The 21,431-nt window shown below is 41.4% G+C and overlaps 1 protein-coding gene across 4 annotated transcripts; it reads right to left on the bottom strand.

The window, feature by feature from the left end:
* Positions 1-7,499: 7,499 nt before the first annotated feature.
* LOC121546115 (TBC1 domain family member 22B-like) lies at positions 7,500-19,769 on the bottom strand. Of its 4 annotated transcripts, XM_041857142.1 has the most exons (13): positions 19,468-19,769; positions 17,593-17,649; positions 16,883-17,250; positions 16,518-16,697; positions 16,338-16,408; positions 15,481-15,609; positions 15,009-15,074; positions 14,730-14,844; positions 11,599-11,705; positions 11,378-11,453; positions 11,077-11,204; positions 10,861-10,956; positions 7,500-10,611 (listed from the first exon to the last, which is right to left on the bottom strand). In XM_041857142.1, exons 1-13 carry the CDS (start codon positions 19,521-19,523, stop codon positions 10,483-10,485), a joined length of 1,578 nt encoding a protein of 525 aa, XP_041713076.1. In that variant the 5' UTR covers positions 19,524-19,769; the 3' UTR covers positions 7,500-10,482. The 4 variants fall into 4 exon arrangements, with proteins under 4 accessions (XP_041713076.1, XP_041713079.1, XP_041713078.1 ...); XM_041857145.1 differs by lacking the exon at positions 17,593-17,649; XM_041857144.2 differs by lacking the exon at positions 19,468-19,769 and having other exon boundaries at positions 16,518-16,685; positions 17,593-19,459.
* Positions 19,770-21,431: the final 1,662 nt, after the last annotated feature.

The following is a 21,431-nucleotide window of genomic DNA, read 5'->3' on the forward strand; positions in this document are numbered from 1 at the left end:
GCTAACTCGAACACAAAAAGGCATTTTTCCGAAGTAGAAAAAAAATACAAAAATTCAAATAAAATATGACTTTCTTTGAAAGGTAGAATCAGCGATGACGTAGATGCAGAAAGTAAACAGCATAGTGGGTCAATTTCCGAAACAACTAAAGAGTGTCGAAGCGCGACGTCTACCTTTAAGTCTTTTTTTTTTACAAAACTGCAGAAAATGAATAAACCTGGTAAACCAATTTCTAACCAACAGTAGCAGAAAGGTTGCAATCACTGCTTGTTTTGCATAATATCCAAGACAAATCTTCTTCCAGAGAAAATGTTATGTTATGTCACATTGTTAAAGATGGCCTTAACTGGCTCCATGAGTATGCATCACACACACAGACAGAAAGGCAGACGCATAGGTAAATAATCATGAAATTAATGCTAAATCAGTGTCACACTTACATATAAGTCCAATGCCATCAAGACTAAAAACAAATCCCATTAAATGGAAATATGGTCATCATGAGTCATCAAAACCTGACCATGTACTTTTTTCACGCACATTTTCCCGTACCGAATAAAACATCTAAAAGTTCAATGTGTTTCCATCGCATTTTCAACTCTACCGATAGTTTTGTCACAAAATGGTAGTAGATGCCAGGCACACCGGTTTGTGTCAAGAACTGCAACGCTGCTGGGTTTTTCACGCTCAACAGTTTCCCATGTGTTTCAAGAATGGTCCACCACCCAAAGGACATCCAGCCAACTTGACACAACTGTGGGAAGCATTGGAGTCAACATGGGCCAGCATCCCTGTGGAACGCTTTCAACACCTTGTACAGTCCATGGCCCGATGAATTGAGGCTGTTCTGAGGGAAAAAGGGGAGGGGGGGGTGCAACTCAATATTAGGAAGGTGTTCATAATGTTTGGTATACTCAGTGTATCTTTCCACACTATGAGGTTGGAATAATACTGTGAAATGGTGAAAATGATGATAATGCCCTTTTAGTGTAAGAGCTGTTTGAAAAGACTGACTGAGATTTCAGCTTGTTTTGGTGGGATGGAGTACATTTTGGGTAAATCAGTTAATAGCAAATAAGAGTTCCAAACCTCGATCCCAATAACAGCTTTCAGTTTTCCCCTCCCCACTCAGCCCCCCAGACAGTCCTAGCAAAATTCTTGCTAGAGAAATTGCTCTTTGCTAAGAAGCTATTTTTGTTTCTTTTTGACCATTTAAATTTAAAACAATCACAGTGAGGTACTTAATTTGTTACCCAGAAATGATTTGATATTGAGATAACAGCTGCTTTGGACCTTTAATGCTCCAGCAACATGCTAAATTAGTTCTCGCATATATTCATTTCATTTCAACCAAAATCGACAAATGGATGGTTGGATCCGATCAACATTTGTAATGGAATATAAAATATCTAAATCAAGAATCAACAATGACGAGGATTTAGGCCTGTTAAGATTGTTTCTGCACTGCTTTCACAGCATACCACTGTTGGCCAGTCACAAAATGAATTGTATCAGACAGCACACCAAACAAAAACAAAATAGAACACTAAATGGTTGCAACTTGAATCGCATGTTGATATGAATTACATTCAAACAGCTATTCTGGTGAGTGGTCTAAATATATCACACTTTAAATGTACATGAACACATAATATCTCGGGAACTCAGTACAGCTTGTTAAAAAAAAACGAAGGAGTACATCATCTCAGATTTTGCTGTCAGGGTCATAATCGCTCCCCTCCTCATCGCCACTGACAATGAGGTGATCTTGGCAGTGTTGTAAGAAAGTGTCCAGTGTTACAAAAGCCTTCAGGCAGGGCACACAGTGGTAGGCCCTCCGAAGCTTGGCCCCAGGCTTCTTAGAGATACCCATGTCCTGACTGCACACACTGCAGTGTCTCATACTCCCTGTAGGCTGATGCAGCTCCTCATGCTCCTTCAGGGCAGACTGCAAAGAAAACACCTCAGCACAAGACGGGCAAGGAAACTCTCCCTCTTCCTCTGGAATTTTCTTTGGTCTCCCTCTGCCAGCCTTGACCAGTGTTCTTCCCACCTTCCGCGCTAGATTGATTTTAGGCTTTTTTGGCGTCTTCTCAGCTAACTTGGGCTCCTTGGCTGCTTTCCCAACCTGCTGAACTTGGCTTGGTGGTTCTTGACTATGGTTCTTGACGTGTGCCTTAAGTGACAAGTGGTGCAAGAACACTTTACCACAAACTTCACAGGGGTAAGTCTCTCTTTTCCTCCGCTTGCTAATCAGCGGCCTTGGATCTCTTCTGATATCCTTCTCTCTGCTGTGAGACTCTTGTCTGTGCAAGTACAGCTTGGCAGTGCTTAGGAAGACCCTATCACAGGAACGACAGGAGAGAAGCTGGCTCTTCTGCTTGGATTTTCCATTTACCTGCTTTCTCCCTCTTCCTTTGGGTTGGGATGGCCCAGACTTCTGCTTGGATATTCTATCGACCCCATTTGTGCATCCTCCTTTTGGTGGGAGATACTTAGAGATGCTCCACTCCTTCTGATGGGTGGATCGCTGATGGCAGGCAAGGCCAGCCCCAGAGCGAAAGCTCTTGACGCAAAGTGGGCATTGGCTTGGCCTGTCAGGATCTGGGGAACTAGTGGCATCAGGTCGGGGAGAGTCAGGTGGGGGAGAGTCAGGTGGGGGAGAGTCAGGTGGGGGAGAGTCAGGTGGGGGAGAGTCAGGTGGGGGAGAGTCAGGTGGGGGAGAGTCAGGTGGGGGGAGAGTCAGGTGGGGGAGAGTCAGGTGGGGGAGAGTCAGGTGGGGGAGAGTCAGGTGGGGGAGAGTCCGAGACGGCAGATTCAGGCGAGGGAGAGTCAGCGGGAGGGCTGACAACCTTCGAAGTTCGTGAGGCAGATTTACTGCAGCCAGCCTGCTGATGGTGAAGCAAAGCTTGCTTTTGGCTAAAGCTTTTACCACACGGAGCACAGGCATATAATCTGCTTTCATGATGGTGGGACTGGTGATGAAGGGATTTATTCTGGACACTCTGAGAGTCTGAGGTTGAAGCCTTGCATGCACTGCATGGAGCACCTAGCTGAGATTTACCACAACAGAGCTGACAAGGGGCTGCATCATGAATGCACTTGTGCAACTGCAGAGAGGATAGGAGAGAAAACTCCTTGCCACAGGAAAGGCATCGGTGACGCTTACGTAAGGCATGTTCTCCCTGCTGGTGGTGCAATAACTCGGCCATGTCAGAGAATCCCTGGCCGCACTCTGCGCACACACATGGGGACACATCAGGCAGTAGTTGGTTTTGGCTTTGACTCTCTTGCTTTTGTGCCACAAGTTTTGCCAGCTTTGTTAGAGCGTCTGATGCAGGCTTAGTCCGAGCAAACGACTCCTGGACTCTTGTAGTGTTCCAAGTGCAAGGAACTGCATCCATCTTCAACCAAGGCACCTAGTTGGAGGTACAGAGGACAGTCTATTAGACACGTTCATGGATAAAGGAAATATATTAAATTCATCATCCTGATGAGGGAAAACTTAGCTATAGCCTACAAAACATTTCCCTGGTCTCTCTTTTTATAGCACAATGGTTGCCTGTATATCTGTCACTCTCTGTAGCTCGGTTGCTATTGCAACGACAGGATAGTGGGTTTCGATTCCCGGGACCACCCATACGTAAAATCTATGCAAGTCGTTCTGGATAAAAGCGTCTGCTAAATGGTAAATTCCCCTTGAAGGGTACCTACCAACGAATGTTGTCTCAGTGACTTTTTTCAAGGTCTATGTCCCTAGAGTTGGAATGTGTGATAGCAGTGCAGCGATGGCAGCTTTGTGTGGTATTATTATGTATTTAATCCCTCCATCCTGTTAATATTCCCCATATGACAAACGATGTCATTATATGAAAAGGTATTGCTCGCTTATACCCTGTAGCTCATGTTGGTAGAGTATGGCGCTTGCTACGCCAAGGTTGTGGGTTCGATTCCCACGGGGGGGCAGTTTGAAAAAAAATGTATGCACTCACTAACTGTAAGTCGCTCTGGATAAAAACGTCTGCTAAATGACAATTTATTTATTTATTTTGTATGTAATCATATCTCATTGGAAAGCTTAGATTCACAGTTATCCGTCAGACACATTTTCAGAAAGTTCAGGTCAACAGAACTTTGACCTCTAGGGTACATATTAGAATTACATGTGTACATGGCTTTAAAGCGGAAACCATGATACATTTTAAATGTTGGTTTGACAAGTGGTTCTGAAAGGTCATGAAATTACCTTTCAAATGATATATAATATAACCAACTTTGAAAGCACCAGATACAACTATTGATTAAAAATCACCAATTTTGTGCCATTGACATTAGAATGTTGGATGCTTAGCCATAGAATTCCATGTAATGGGGTAGCTATGTTTTTGGATATCAACTTTGGTGATATCGGTACCAAATTGCACACACGGCTAGAACAGGGTTTTAAAAAGATTTGTAGATATAGGGCCATCACAGAATTCACTCCTTAACCCCACAGAAGCCTTTTTCCAATATGGCTGCCAAACAACTCAATGGGGTCTCATTGGATAATTTCACATGCGATACCTGTATGAAATATAATTGTAGTATGCCCAGAAATATCTTTAAAATGTTAATAGTGATGTAAAATACACAATCAAATGAGCCAGGTGTGCCAGATATATCAGGATGTTAAATTATTCACAGAATTGGGGTAAGAATGTGCCCAAAAAGCTGTCTGAATCGCTGATTTCTGAAGATACGACGAATAATTGCAATATTTCATCTTCAAACATGTCAAATGGATATGTACATGTGAATACTCATGATGTCAGCCAATTTAAAATGATATACGTTATCCTATTAACTGTTTTCGTAAAGCAGAGGACTAGAAACTTGCCGCATACATTACAATGTAAAATTACATAGTAATGCCAATACGTTTTCACCTGATTGTAAGAGCAGCAAACCCTTACACATAGTCTAAATTAAACTGTATTCTTACTATGGGGACATAGCAGATTGGTCTGTTACTAGAATACTAAAAGTAATATAATTGGCCTCAACAGGCCCAACATAGGATTTTACTTATGTACATTGCAATTGAAATGTACAAGGCATGGTTTATAGTCCTCATAAAGAAAACCAAATTCTGTGAATAATTTAACAACGTTATATATCTGGCACACCTGGCCCATGTGGTTGTGAATTCTACATCACTATTAACATTAAGACATTTCTGGGCATTAAACCAATTATATTTCATACAGATATGGTCATGCGAAATTGTCCAATAAGACCCCATTGAGTTGTTTGGCGGCCATATTGGAAAAAGGCTTCTGTGGGATTAATGGGTGAATTCTGTGATGGTCCTTTATCTACAAATCGTTTTAAAAACCCTGTCCTAGCCGTGTGTGCAATTTGGTGCCTCTATCACCAAAGTTAAAATCCAAAAACATAGCTACCCCATTACATGGAATTCTATGGCTAAGCTTCCAACATTCTAATGTCACAACATGGGCGATTTTTAACCAATAATTGTAGCTGGTGCTTTCAAAGTTGGTTATATTATATATCATTTGAAAAGTAATTTCATTAAATTTCAGAAGTTAGAACCACCTCTAAAACAAAGTTAAAATGTATCAGGGTTTCCGTTTTAAAGCCATTTATACTTGTAATTCTGATATGTACCCTAGAGGTCAAAGGCCACATTTCTGTTGACATGAACATTCTGGAAATGTGTCTGATAACTGAATCTTTCCAATGAGATATGATTAAAGGGTATAAGTGAGCAATAATTTGTTGTGTAGCTACTGACCTTGTTTGTCATAAGGTAAAATTGAATCCCAGCATGTACTGCAAATGTGGCTAGCTGTGTTGTAGCCCAATAATGGACTAAAGGAGGCTAACATTGCTCCTGATAGTGTAGGGCCGTTTTGTTTTGTTTAAAGGAGAATTTACTCAAAATACTCAATCTATTTGTCAATTGGGGTACGGTTCTAGAAACATACATCCTTCTACTTTCATATCCAATGAAAATAATTTCACAATCGCAAAATACACACTTATTGTACACTGTTTTAACACAGTTGCAGCCGACAGCACCTTTGTGAAGTCCATCTTCTGTTAACACACTGGTGTTCGAGATGCAGATAGTCAGTTTCCGTAAACATGTGCTGTAACATGGAAATATGGCCGTGTGGGAACCCTATAAAAAGGTGTGTATCAATTAAACCTTTTGTTTTTAGAAAATTATTTCTCGCTGCAATGAAAGATGAGGGCCTTATGCTTCCGAAACCGTACCGCAAGTTATGCGTTTTAATGTTCAGACCGAGCGTCTGGGCTCTTAACAAAAAAGCCCCCGCACAGAAGACGCCTTCGTCCAATTACTTATGTGTAATGTGATGGAACTGAGTCATGATCAATGGCTAACTGTGTGGTAGGTGAGTGTAAGCATTTCCCTACTTCTAAAACGACAGAAAAGCTTTACTGCCTGTATAGCAAAACAGGCTACATGCAGTGACAAATAGTAATAAAGCAAATAGCATGAAACATTATGCATAAAATCGCTAATGGTTAACGAACTAGCTGCGTTAACTAGGCTAGCTATAGCCGATTAACCTCAACTCCACGATTTACTATGTCACATAAAATTACGTTATATATATATATTTTTTTTTTCAACGACTGATTTGAGCACAAAAAGAATAGCCCGCAATTACACACGACATTGTTCTTCGTAATTGCGGGCTATTCTTTAGGTGCTGAAATCAGTCGTTTTTTATAAAAACATTTTGTGACGTCGGAGCTCCAGTCCGCCCACACTAGTAGCGTCTCAACTCCATCGTAAATTGTGGAGTTTAGTCGGCTAGGCTAGCTAGCTAAACAAGACAAGACTGTTAAACGTGCTACTCATGCAACGAAATTAGCCTACCTTTTTTTGCCAAACAAATTTGAATACTGGCGAAACATCAGTTTCCAACAAGTTAATGGAAGCAATTTATAAAAGATAAATACTTGGCTACCTAAACGTTGTTTTCATTCCCTGCAGCACCGTAGCCATGTGTTCCAAAGTGAAGCCAAGTTGTTTGTGTACTTTGAGCTTTGGAAGGACTACAAAACATTGCATTCTGGTACTTCCTTTTCGGACAACGAGTCATTCGCGAACACAAATTATTTCACGAAAGTTGGTGATAACCGTAGAGATGAACACCATGGTTTATGATTAGAGAATGAAGTGGAAAGTAAAATATTGGATTTATCCAGAGAGGAGCATATAAAAACACCTGATTTAGCATGGACATTCAAAATGTTTCAAAGTGTAAGGGATCCGATTTAGCATGAAAATTCAAATGAACTCTGATCTGTGTGTGGAAATCAATGTGGGCATTTAATGCAAAAAATAATCTGGCCACTTGCCTCCATCCATCTGAGTTTATCACGTGTATTTCAATGAGGTGAGGTATGCATCCTCTCCCACTAACCCCCCTTATGCACAACACCATGACTCAGTCAAAACAAAGGGTAGCAATCGTTTAATATAAACAAAGCATTTATATACAGCAGATTACTGTAATATTTCCTCCATTTAAGGTTAAAACCAGTATTGACTACAGAAGCATTGAACTGAATGAAAACATTATTGGCCGGATAGTTTGGCATTGAAGATAAGGAAAATAAAATGAATGATTGTAAATGAATTTAGACAATGAATTCAGGTTTCATAGTGCTGTTACTGTATATCCTGTTTTTAAAACCAAAATGCAGTGAACCTTTGAATGACCATAAAACAACACAGGGCATGGAGTGAATAATACAATCGTATAATTAAATTGAAATTATACAGTCATACATTTTTTAGAGCAAATAAGCAAATGAGGACAGAGGAGAGTTTACTTTAAGGCTGAAAGGCAAATATTCAAATACACAAACAAATCATTATATATTTGCAAATGCCAACTAAGAACAGACGTCTGAATTTGTTCTACAAAAACACTGAATTGAGAACTGAATTGAGAAGACATGGTAAAATGTGCACCTGGAACAAGCAGAAATCAAAAGTAGAATGATTCAATTAGATGATTAAATTGCAGAAAAATCCTAATTGAACGACATGGTGTTCTTGAAAACCAATATGAGAATAATACTGGTACGGAAGTTATGGCACTTCAGTTTCCTCAGTATCATGAAGGTAATTCATATCATTACAGGTCCAATACCACCGGGTGCACTGTCCTAGCACTGATTATTGAAAAACTGAACTTCAGTTAACAAAAAGATAGGTTGTCATTGGGTCACTAAAACCTGACAAAACAAATTTACTCCATATTGTTCAATGCCATATCCACATGTCAATTTCACAAACTGAACCTCAATGCCAATACAAGAATTGTGAAATCTAAATGAATGATTGGCAAATCTTTCGTACCATAGCAGAGAAATGGTTATGAAGGTTGGTGAAATAACATCAATATTCACACTCCATTGCTTAAATGTAATTACTATTCCTGCTTTACGTCACCTGAGATGACAGCAGGTAGGATACTACATTACCCCAATATTTAAATTGAAACACAAATGATGTACAAACAAAACAGGGCAAATGATAACATTTCAGCTTTCTATGCTTAGTCAAAGTGCATTACAAATGCTTATAACAAAGGCATCATTACAGACTTGAAATACAGCTGTGTTGATGTCACAGTTTCCAATAGACCAAGTAACTGTATAGGGACTCGGGAGGGCTCCTAAAAGTTGCCTTTGAATATCAACATCAGGAGACAACCCTCAGAGGCAAGGCAAAACACATTCATTTACTGAAAAACTAATCTTAACATTTGAATTCTTAATATACACAATTTTCACTTCTATACTATTAAAGTTTACAGACAACTGTTTAAGTTAACCATACTGAATAAGACTAGATGATGTTGCAAACAACAGACAGGGAAGTACAACAATTCTTCAGGCATTTTCTCTATTATTTGAATAACTTCCTGGATGGTTGTTACATTGTGCTGCAGACTGTTGATTTAGATTGCACTGGCTGCTTTGTATATTTCTTCAGAAAGAGGAAATAGACTAAGCAAAATCTTCAGCGCATGTTATGGACACCGCAAACATACAAAATATACATTTGGTAAAGTGTCAGATACCTTTAGATGTACACTACTTGAAGGGTAAACAAGTCTCATCAGTTGCAAATTACAACTTCATTTTGGACCAATTTAGTAACTTTCATATGTGCCACAGTTTTAAATAATCTAAAAAGAAAGTGTGACTAATCTGAATGTGAAAATTAAGCTTGAGAATTACAAAGCAAAATAGCTAGTAATCAGTTGAGATAAACGTTAACCTAGATCCAGATTAACTGCACAAGTGCAAACTTAAAGAAGGGGGGAAACTTCACAATAATACACCATCAAAAAAATAGAAGGTCCCCATTCTCATCCTATTCTCATTGAGGCCTTGGGATTCAATATGGCACCACTATAGATAAGCCCTGAAATAGAGTACCTATTCCTGGTATACAGAGTGGCTATTAGTAACAGCTGTGGCACATCCTGTACCATGTTGTACTACATTGTACCATTTCTTCAGTAGATATTCAGACTGGCCTTTTAGTGGACTCTATATATCCATGAAGAGAACATATGGGGGGAAATAAGCAGTAAAATATGTGGGCTAGCTTTACCACAGAACTCTGTTAGATAAAAAGGATAAACAACATAACTCAAATATATTCGCTCTGAAACTTGAACGATGATCACGTAAACATTAATCATCCATTCAGAGTGCTTTCCAGTGTATGTTAAAACTTCTGAGACATTCAATGCTGATTAATGCCAGTATGAATTTGAATTTAAAAGGCCATGGCCAAGTATTTATCCCCTCCAGATTAAAATACCATTAATTTATGTAGTACAGTATAGAGTTCCAATACCAGAACAGTATAGAGTTCCAATACCAGAACAGTATAGAGTTCCAATACCAGAACAGTATAGAGTTCCAATACCAGAACAGTATAGAGTTCCAATACCAGAACAGTATAGAGTTCCAATACCAGAACAGTATAGAGTTCCAATACCAGAACAGTATAGAGTTCCAATACCAGAACAGTATAGAGTTCCAATACCAGAACAGTATAGAGTTCCAATACCAGAACTCACATAAGGTTATGGTTAAGTTTAGGAGTTAGGTTAAAGGGTTAGCTGTGTTTTATGACCAGACCCTTCTCGATGAATTGTAACAGACTACTATTAAGATGTCGAAGCCAGTGGCTCTGAGATAATACGCTGCAGTTTCAGTGGAATGAAACTTGGCAATACAAAGTCTTAACAAGAAAAATATTGTAGAAATAGGGTTCAGGGTTCCCATTTTGAGTGAATTATTCTGTACCTGTGTGCAAGCTCTATGTCTGTCAGTCATATCAGAGAGGGAAATAAACCCCTACATTCCTCCTAACAGTATATCAGAATCAGTTTTACAACGTTGCATAGAGGCCTATCTCTTGTAGTGATTGGGCGCATCAGCAAACATGTACTTGAGTCTGTATGCTTCAGCCAGGAGAAGGCCCACTTCCTCGTTCCCCCAGTGGATTGTGGGAAGGTTTTGGAGTAACATGAGAAGACCCTGGAAAGGCAGATTTTATGACATGAACACCATTTTGGAACTGGATGGGTGGAAGTGTGTGAATAATCCCTCGTGGGCCTCAGTCACAATCTGCAGTGTCATGAACACTGAAATATGCAGATTTGTTTTTAATGAGAGCTTTTCACTGGAGGGGTCAGGTCATACAAAGAAAGTAGCACATTTCCAAATACAGAGTACTCGAGTACTGTTCACTCAAACAAATCAAAGAAAGGATAGAATTAATTGTACCTGAAAATCGACCATTGAGAGGATCTCTTTGCGCCACTCGATCAGGAAAGCAGCACAGACGTACAGGTGGAAGTGGGAGAAGCCCTCTTGCTCAGCCTGCAGGGATACATGACAGGTGAGCACGTGAAGAACACATACATCATCTCTAAATCACACAAACATTCAGATCGAAAACACAAAGGTTTTAATGCAAATATCTATGTGTTTGTGTGTGACCTGATAGGTGTCCCAGAGGCGGATGGTGCAGCGCAGAGGCAGTTCTCTCATCAGCAGGTTGTTCATCCAGCGGAAAGCAAACTGCAGGTACTCCACCTCATACCTCTTAAAGTAGTTGTGTATGTCCTCTGAGACAAAAAGGACGCAGCCACACAGTGAGTAGAGAAAAGACAAGAGAGATGAAAACTGACACTGAGGCCATCTGAAATAATGGATATCTATTTTCATATTAATTAAAAGGGTGTCTTGAGGTAAGGTCTTACCTCGGATACTGTAACAACATGAGGAGATCATATCTCACCATCGATTCTGCTAACCAATTCTTCCAAAGCTTTCACTTTGTTCTGAATCCCTGGCTGAGCAAAGGTGTAGTTGTCCTGCAAAGATGCAACAACACTAATATTAACGACACATCATGAGGAGGATTTGATTTGTGATTGTAGGGGGGGCTGCTGGAGACAACAGTGACAGAATGAAGACCATCGGAGCAGATGGAGAAAATAACTGAATAACAATACCAACCTGTATTCCATCCAGCAGCTTGGTCATGCACCAGAAGCTGTCTGCCTCAATGTTCCTCTGGGTGTCAAGAGGCAGGGACGCTACGTCAAAATTCTCCACATCCTCCTCTGTGGATGTAAACCCAAACGATCAGTGCGCAGTCAGCGAAACACAACCCTCCTTCCAGTTCACTAAGGCAGGGGTGTCACTCATTTTCCCTGCGGGCCGTATTCGGTCTTCACCGAGGTCCTGAGGGCCGCACTTACGAGCATTTTCGATGCTCCCTGACTGCCTAGCTTTCGTTTCGATCACTGTTAGCAAGCTGGACAGAGTGAAGAGACTGTACATGTAGGTCCATTATTTCTACACAGTTTCCATTTGGTTTCAGTCATTTCAATGTCGATTGAGATTGTTTTCCCAGGAGAAAAAAATTAAATAAATAAAGTATTACGCAAACCTGATTAAATTCGGCCCGTGGGTGGTTTGATAAAACATTTTAAAAAAATTGTTTGACATTTGCACTAAGGGAAGCAGACTTGCCGGTTTGTAATGCTGACAAATAACCAGACAGGAAAAATGAATGCATGTACACTACCGTTCAAAAGTTAGGGGTCACTTAGAAATGTCCTTGTTTTCGAAAGAAAAGCAAATTTTTTGTCCATTAAAATAACATAAAATTGATCAGAAATACAGTGTAGACATTGTTAATGTTGTAAATGGCTATTGTAGCTGGAAACGGCTGATTTTTAATGTAATATCTACATGGGCGTACAGAGGCCCATTATCAGCAACCATCAGTCCTGTGTTCCAATGGCACGTTGTGTTTGCTAATCCAAGTTTATTATTTTTAAAGGCTAATTGATCATTAGAAAACCCTTTTGCAATTATGTTAGCACAGCTGAAAACTGTTGTACTGATTAAAGAAGCAATAAAACTGGCCTTCTTGAGACTAGTTGAGTATCTGGAGCATCAGCAATTGTGGGTTCGATTACAGGCTCAAAATGGCCAGAAACAAATAACTTTCTTCTGAAACTCGTCAGTCTATTCTTGTTCTGAGAAATGAAGGCTATTCCATGCGAGAAATTGCCAAGAAACTGAAGATCTCGTACAACGCTGTGTACTACTCCCTTCACAAAACAGTGCAAACTGGCTCTAACCAGAATAGAAAGAGGAGTGGGAGGCCCCAGTGCACAACTGAGCAAAAGGACAAATACATTAGTGACTAGTTTGAGAAACGCCTCACAGGTCCTCAACTGGCAGCTTCATTAAATAGTACCCGCAAAACACCAGTCTCAACATCAACAGTGAAGAGGCGACTCCGGGATGCTGACCTTCTAGGCAGAGTTGCAAAGAAAAAGCCATATCTCAGACTGGCCAATAAAAATAAAAGATTAAGATGGGCAAAAGAACAGACACTGGACAGAGGAAGATTGGAAAAAAGTGTTATGGACAGATGAATCGAAGTTTGAGGTGTTCGGATCACAAAGAAGAACATTTGTGAGACGCAGACCAAATGAAAAGATGCTGGAGGAGTGCTTGATGCCATCTATCAAGCATGGTGGAGGCAATGTGATGGTCTGGGGGTGCTTTGGTAGTGGTAAAGTGGGAGATTTGTACAGGGTAAAAGGGATCTTGAAGAAGGAAGGCTATCACTCCATTTTGCAATGCCATGCCATACCCTTATGAACGGCGCTCCTACAACAGGACAATGACCCAAAGCACAGCTCCAAACTATGCAATAACTATTTAGGGAAGAAGCAGTCAGCTGGTATTCTGTCTATAATGGAGTGGCCAGCACAGTCACCGGATCTCAACCCTATTGAGCTATTGTGTGAGCAGCTTGACCGTATGGTACGTAAGAAATGCCCATCAAGCCAATCCAACTTGTGGGAGGTGCTCCAGGAAGCATGGGGTGAAATCTCTTCAGATTACCTCAACAAATTGACAACTAGAATGCCAAAGGTCTGCAAGACTGTAATCGCTGCAAATGGAGGATTCTTTGACAAAGTTTGAAGGACATCATTAATATTAAAAATCATTATTTCTAACCTTGTCAATGACTACATTTCCTATGCATTTTGCTATATTTCCTATTCAAACTCATTTCATGTGTGTTTTCATGGAAAACAAGGACATTTCTAAGTGACCCCAAACTTTTGAACGGTAGTGTATATTAATCCTTCTGCATGTAATATAAGACAAGATTATTGGACACCCTGTCAGAGGATTCAGAGGACATTTTCCTTTCATATGGACAAGCCTCATCTGGTTGGACAGAAATCTATGACACAGACACCAGAGGAGGCTGGTTGGAGGAGCTATAGGAGGACAGGCTCAGTGTAATGGCTGGAATGGAATAAATGAAACAAAGTCAAACGTGGTTTCCATGGGTTTGATACCATTCCATTCCAGCCATTACAATGAGCCCGTCCTCCTCTACAGATGTAGGATCTTAATTTGATCACTTTTGTTGCTGAGAATTGTTTACTGCACAGGAGGAAATGCAAACTTGTAGTTTATTCGAGGTTTAAAATGGCTTCTAAAGTTTGTAATTTCCACTTTAAAATGTCAGACCTAATTTGCCCTAACAAAAAATTTTTCAACCCCTACAAAAAAAGCCCATTAATTATAATCCACATAATAATTCCCATTTCCTGTTGCTGCAGAATTATTTTCCTGCTGTAGCAAACTGGCTCAAATTAAGATCCTACATCTGTAGCTCCTCCCACCAGCCTCCTCTGACACACACACACATTATCCTCCAGCCAACCTACCCAAACATTATCCTCCAGCCAACCTACCCAAACATTATCCTCCAGCCAACCTACCCAAACATTATCTTCCAGCCAACCTACCCAAACATTATCCTCCAGCCAACCTACCCACACATTATCCTCCAGCCAACCTACCCACACATTATCCTCCAGCCAACCTACCCACACATTATCCTCCAGCCAACCTACCCACACATTATCCTCCAGCCAACCTACCCAAACATTATCCTCCAGCCAACCTACCCACACATTATCCTCCAGCCAACCTACCCACACATTATCCTCCAGCCAACCTACCCACACATTATCCTCCAGCCAACCTACCCACACATTATCCTCCAGCCAACCTACCCACACATTATCCTCCAGCCAACCTACCCACAAATTCGGAGAGGAAGACCACAAAGAATGGAGTGACCAAGTCGTTGATTCCCTGGACATAGCCACTGGCTGGATGGCGGATAGCCCAGATGAAGAGGATCCGTTCAAACACCTAATGAACACATGAAGGCACAGACAGAACAGAATTCAATCCAAAGTGATATGCCATGTATATTACATGTTAACAAAACTCCTCTCCAGAATATCAAAAAGTGGAATTGGCGACTGTCCATCCAAGCCAGGCAACTAGTATGAAGAGCTGAGAGAGAAGCTCACCTCTTGCACCGTGGGCTGCTGGAAGAGTGGAATTAGCGGGTTTGTCCTCGGAATATCAATGTGGATCTGTGGAAACAAAGCATAAGCTACTTAAACACTGACTCACTACAATAGGCAGGGCTACTTAATCACCGACTCACTACAGTAGGCAGGGCTACTTAATCACTGACTCACTACAATAGACATGTGCTACTTAATCACTGACTCACTACAATAGACATGTGCTACTTAAACACTGACTCACTACAATAGGCAGGGCTACTTAAAACACTGACTCACTACAATAGACATGTGCTACTTAAACACTGACTCACTACAGTAGGCAGGGCTACTTAAACACTGATTCACTACAGTAGGCAGGGCTACTTAAACACTGATTCACTACAGTAGGCAGGTCTACTTAAAACACTGACTCACCAGAGTGGGTAGCATTGGTTGTTAGGATTTATTGCGTTGGTGACTCATGTATTACCTGTCTATATGTGTCTTTGTAAGTCTCGTCTGTCCTGGAGTGGTAATACTGTTCAATGAAGCCAAAGTACTCATCTCTCTTCCTCATCAGCACCAGATCTCTGCGCTCCATGTTGGCTGGGAGGTAACCCTGCCATGACAGAGAGGACGACAATGTAAAGAAAAGAGGATACTGTAGCGGAACAGCAGGGTAGAAGAGTGATATATGCCAAGGGTCAAGGGTCAACCCTACAGTCAAGATTATGTTGATCATATCACCAACGTGTGTTGCAGTTGTCATATATAAATACAGTGAGTGTACGAAACATTAAGAACTCTCTTTCCATGGCATAGACTGACCAGGTGAAAGCTATGATCCATTAATTATGTTTTAAATCCACTTCAATCAGTGTAGATGAAGGGGAGGAGACAGGTTAAATAATGATTTTTAAGCCTTGAGACAATTGAGACATGGATTGTGTATGTGTGCCATTCAGAGGGTGAATGGGCAAGAGAAAAGTGAACTGCCTTTGGGTATGGTAGTAGGTGCCAGGCGCACCGGTTTGTGTCAAGAACTGCAACGCTGCTGGGTTTTTTACGCTCAACAGTTTCCCGTGTGTATCAAAAATGGTCCACCACCCAAAGGACATCCAGCCAACTTGACACAACTGTGTGAAGCATTGGAGTCAACATGGGCCAGCATCGCTGTGGAATGCTTTCGACACCTTGTAGAGTCCATGCCCTGACAAATTGAGGCTGTTCTGAGGGCAAAAGGTGGGTGGAGGGGGGGGTGTTCTTAATGTTTTGTACACTCAGTGTCTATCGTCATACTCTTTGTGTGTGATCTCCAGCCTAGTCAAAGGTCATCATGGTACTTACAGAGAGGAGCCTCCATGTGATGGGCCTCACTTCTCGTGGAATGCCTGACCAGCTGTGCTTCCGGAGCGCCTCTGTGAATCACAAGGCCCAGGAGATAGAATGACAATACATACATTGTAAACACAACATTGGCCTTCTTGTATTAGCTATTTCAATCTATAAGGTGGTGTTTATTCTCACCGAGGTCGGTGTTAGGACAGGACAGAAGGTATTTGAATTTGTCCAATCGGCTCTTGTCTCGCACTGTCATGATTGGGGCCCCCGAGGAGTTTTGGTCAGAGATTCTGGCGACTAACGGGATGATAGGACGAACTGGGAGAGACTGTTGCTTCTGCAGGGTGGAGCGCACTGTGGAGGAAACTGACCCAGAGTGAAGGATCATGGAACAAATCGCAGAGAGCAGATTATCAACAATATCAGGCAGTTTTGAGTTGATAATGAGCAATATCTTTAATACATCCACATGGGATATTAACACTAAATGCAAAGACATGTTCCCTAAAATCCACCCCACCCCTGTCGTTAGTGTCCAGTGTCCACATTACCTGTATTGGTATTGAGCAGGGCCTCACTGCTGGACTTCACCACCACTCTGCCATTGATCTGTCCACAGTCTGTGTTCTCCTCCTGCTGAAGACAGACCTCTGCTGTTGGGGGAGCCAGCTGGTCTGCAGGCCCTGGCCCTGTGTCTAGCTCCCTGGTGGTGTCACTGGGTTGTTGTGAAGGAAGAGGAGGCACCTGGTGCGGGGAGTGCAGGGTGGGCGGGAGAGATGAAGGGTGAATGGGAGCTAAGAAGTCCTCATCCTCCTCCTCATCAATGTCCCAGGCATCGTTGGTGCTACGGGCAAATTCGTGGAAACTAGACGCCTTTTTAGACTTGAGATTGTTTCCCTTAGGAGTGTCTTTAGGAAACCTGCAGAGAGAAAATTGGGAAAAAAAATGTAATCTACGTGTCACTGATACAAAGAAGATACCATTGACTAGCTACAGCACTCTCATGGTAAAGACAAGATGATACATTGGCAACATACAATATAAAAAGGAACAGCTGGCCCAAAGTCCAATAAAATAATAGTGAAAGAAGAAAGACGTGGAACAATCAAACCAACAATACCACACATGTTCAAGGGCTTGGCAATATAGACAAGACACGAACATCTACGATCTAAAGTAAGCATACAAAAATCAATGTTGAATGAAGGGTGAAAAATAATCCCTGTGGGCTGCATGCAGATTGGCTATGCGGAGCACTTACGTGCGGTGTATTCTGGGGTCGAGTGGAGGATGCTGCGCTCCATAAACTGGCTGTATACTGTAGAAGACAAAGAGCAGTAGCCTACCTGGTGCGTCACTGGGAGCATGTGGGCTCATTGAGGCCTCTTTTCATGTTTCATTGACAATGTCGGCCATTACAGTGGATTCTACAGGTTCATAAAGCATAGAGTCTCCAGAGCAACCATTATGGGCAGACAGAGGACTTCATTTCATTCCTATCTCACCCCTAAGATATTTGGTTTTGGTTTTGGAAAACGGTTGTTAGTTAAGTAGGCGTATAGCTTTAAACACATTCTGTGAACCGCTTGCCAGGGCGAGTGAGACGACAGCCTTACTGCCACCCCATGGAGAGTATCCTGTTCAGCGGAGGCACGCGTGTTGAGCACTCACCACCGATCTGATGACGCTACAAGAGCTGTGACCTGCAACACAGTCCAAAGGCCCCCTGTGTGTCTGTCTCCCTTTGTGTTCTGACGTGAACCAAGCTCGGTGGAGAGGAAATAGCCTAATGTTATCTGGACTACGTTGTAGGTGACTAAATTAGTCAAGTTACTGGGTCTTTAAAGGGGAAATCAGCAGTTGAAACAAGAACAAAGCCTTTCCCCGCCACTGTTTCGGTATAAAGCTGAGGGATGGGGCTGGAGAAATGTAACCACTCTTAAATTCATAGACAGCGCTATGGATGCAAGGACTGACCATCCATGATATCAACATTATAATTTTAACCATGAGGCAATACAATGTAATGCTATACAGTATAAGTAAAAAAAGTAATAAACTGCAGATTGCCTCTTTAACACAGTAATAGCTCATGTTGTAGTAAAGTTGCTCATCAGCTGGGTCTTAGGAGGATATTGTAGGATCTTGACACGATCTAGTAACCTTTTAGTACACTGTATTAATATGTACAATGGTAATACCCTATCATGTCTGGTTGGTATCTCATCAGAGCTCATTACATAACTTGTTCTGTCAGGATTAGGAACAGTGTTACTTCCTGTTCTAGGCCCTAGTGTTTGCATTGTGGCTACCACCCACCCACCATACATACATTGAAAAGATGAGTCTTACGGAAGACAACACCCAATCCTTATAGACCACTCACATTACCTTGGCTCCTGCCTCCAGAGATATGACACATTGTGTCAATTTGTGTAAATTTTCCCAGCCATAAAGAAACGCCATATGCCAATCTATTTGGTAATACTGTATTGGGGACGTTTCTGAAGTCTTTTCTCAGTCTTTCCTGCGTATTCAACATGTCAACATTCACCCATTACAGACCACCTGACATGTTGTATGGACATAGCGGTAGCCAAGACAAAGGCATGAAGATTACCTCATAATGAGCTCCAATGTGCAACAAAGACCACCACTTCCGTATTGCCTAAAGACAAGGTGTACGTTTATTGTCATGAGTCTTGTCCTGGTGGCAGAACTGAGCGATTTCCCCTTAGGCCAGCTGCAAAGTCAAAATTGGCTATACTGTAAAAATTCATGAAAACAAACAATTTAAGTTTAGGGTTAAGTATTAGTGTGGCTACGGTTAGGTTTCAAATCCGATTTTATGACTTTGTGGCTGTGCCAGCTAGTGACCAGTGTGCACAGCTGCCTCCAGAACAAGATTCATGACAAAAAACGCTAACCTGCGCATAAAGGCTTCATAAACTAGCTATCTATCAAACAAGGTTATGCATATGTTTTATAAACATTTTAATGACACTGTAATTACGCAAAATCAACGCTATTATGCCCAATAAAATACAGAGTTAACTCATTATCAGAATACACATTTATAATCTTAAGAATCACGAGAGATTCTTCATCATTAACGAGAGGGAGAACTGAAACATACCTTCCTGGAACCTTTGCGTTTTTCCTCCAGAAATTAATTATGTTGTCGGTGGCCATGCTCGGATAATGCAAATCCACTCAGTCTAACACCGCGCGCAGTTCTACAAATGTACAAAGCATTGGAGAAGATTTCAGCGTTTCAGATTCGATATACCAAACCGGATTGTCTTTTCAGCGACCAACAACAAAGTTTTGACGTGTGTCAATAATGTTATTTTGTTGCAATTACCGATACCGTATAATACAGAACGATGGAGGTCGCCATCTTGGAGTACATTGACATGGACGTGTGATTGGCGGACGGGTTTAACAGGTGAATAGACACTTACCAATAGGAATACTATAGTGAAAGGGAGTCAACCTTCTCTGAACACCCGTCCTCCATCGTCTTATAATTAAGCAATAAGGCCTGGGAGGTGTGGTATATGACCAATATTCCATGGCTAAGGGCTGTTCTTAGTCATGAGTGCCTGGATATAGCCCTTAGCTGTAGCATATTGGTCATATACCACAAACCCCCAAGGTGCCTTATTGCTATTATAAACTGGTTACAATGTAATTAGAACAGTAAAAATAAATATTTTGTCATACCCATGGCATACCACAGCTTTCAGCCAATCAGCATTCAGGGCTCGAACCACCCAGTTTATTATAAACTGGTTCAAACCCTGAATGCTTATTGGCTGACAGCCGTGGTATATCAGACCGTATACCACGGGTATGACAAAACATTTATTTTTACTGCTCTAATTACATTGGTAACCAGTTTATTATAGCAATAAGGCACCTCAGGGGTTTGTGGTATATGGCCAATATACCACGGCTAAAGGCTGCATCCAGGGACTCTGCGTTGTGACATTTACATTTGAGTCATTTAGCAGACGCTCTTATCCAGAGCAATTAGGGTTAAGTGCCTTGCTCAAGGGCACATCGGCAGATTTTTCACCTAGTCGGCTCGGGGATTAGAACCAGCGCCCTTTCGGTTACTGGCACAACGCTCTTAACCACTAAGCTACCTGCCGCCCGGATTCAGACATGCCTAAGAACAGCCCTTAGCCGTGGTATATTGGCCATATACCACACCTCCTCGGGCCTTATTGCTTAAACGTGCAACAGTTTAGATGAAGGGGGGAAACATAAACATTTGGCTTTGTTATTATTACTGAGGCCTACTCTCCTACACACCAGTTATCACCTTTACGTTTTTTGACAACGTCATGTCTGAATCTGTCCATAGGTCTACCATCCATTCATACTATACACAGTTTGGTATCATAACCTGTAAACAGTTTTACTATGGGCTAATGGCTATACGATCTGCTAGGCCTACTGTGTAGATGAAGTTCAGAAATAGCTCACTCTGAAGTTATTACATCAGGTCTTGCCTCATTCTGCTCAATTCTAAATATGCTTATCAGATTTTTTGGGGTGAGATTTGGGAAGTTAGATTGTGAAATTGATAGAGATACAAGGCTATTACTTCTAGTTCTACCACTAATGAGATTGTACTTTATGTTACGTAGTTATTACTTTGTAAGGGGGGACAGTGTTATTTTTCCAAACAGAAACAAAACAGCATCAGTGTTGCCCCTAGGATTCTTTTCAGCAGTGGTGGCAAGGGTAAAAAAAACACAGATTTTATGACTTTGTTCCTGTGCCAGATAGGGGGGTTTGCATTGCTACTAGCGTTAGCATAATGACATGCTAGCTGTTCCCATAGACTTCCAGTCATTGAGCCAACGACTATCCATTTAAAAGTGTGTCTCAGCACAAATATATATATATATTTTTTCAAAAAATTACATGATATTATTTGCATTAGTGGGCCAACCCTGCTAAATGAATATAGGGGAAACTCTGAGCATCAGTTGCGTTGACTTTGATTATTGCAAAGCAGAAACACTAATTTGTTGTGCTTGTTCCCCATTTCCAGGTTCTGCATGGTGTTCTCATTCCCACAGGAGG

This window comes from Coregonus clupeaformis, chromosome 30 (genome assembly GCF_020615455.1).
Source record: "Coregonus clupeaformis isolate EN_2021a chromosome 30, ASM2061545v1, whole genome shotgun sequence".
NCBI lineage: Eukaryota > Metazoa > Chordata > Actinopteri > Salmoniformes > Salmonidae > Coregonus > Coregonus clupeaformis.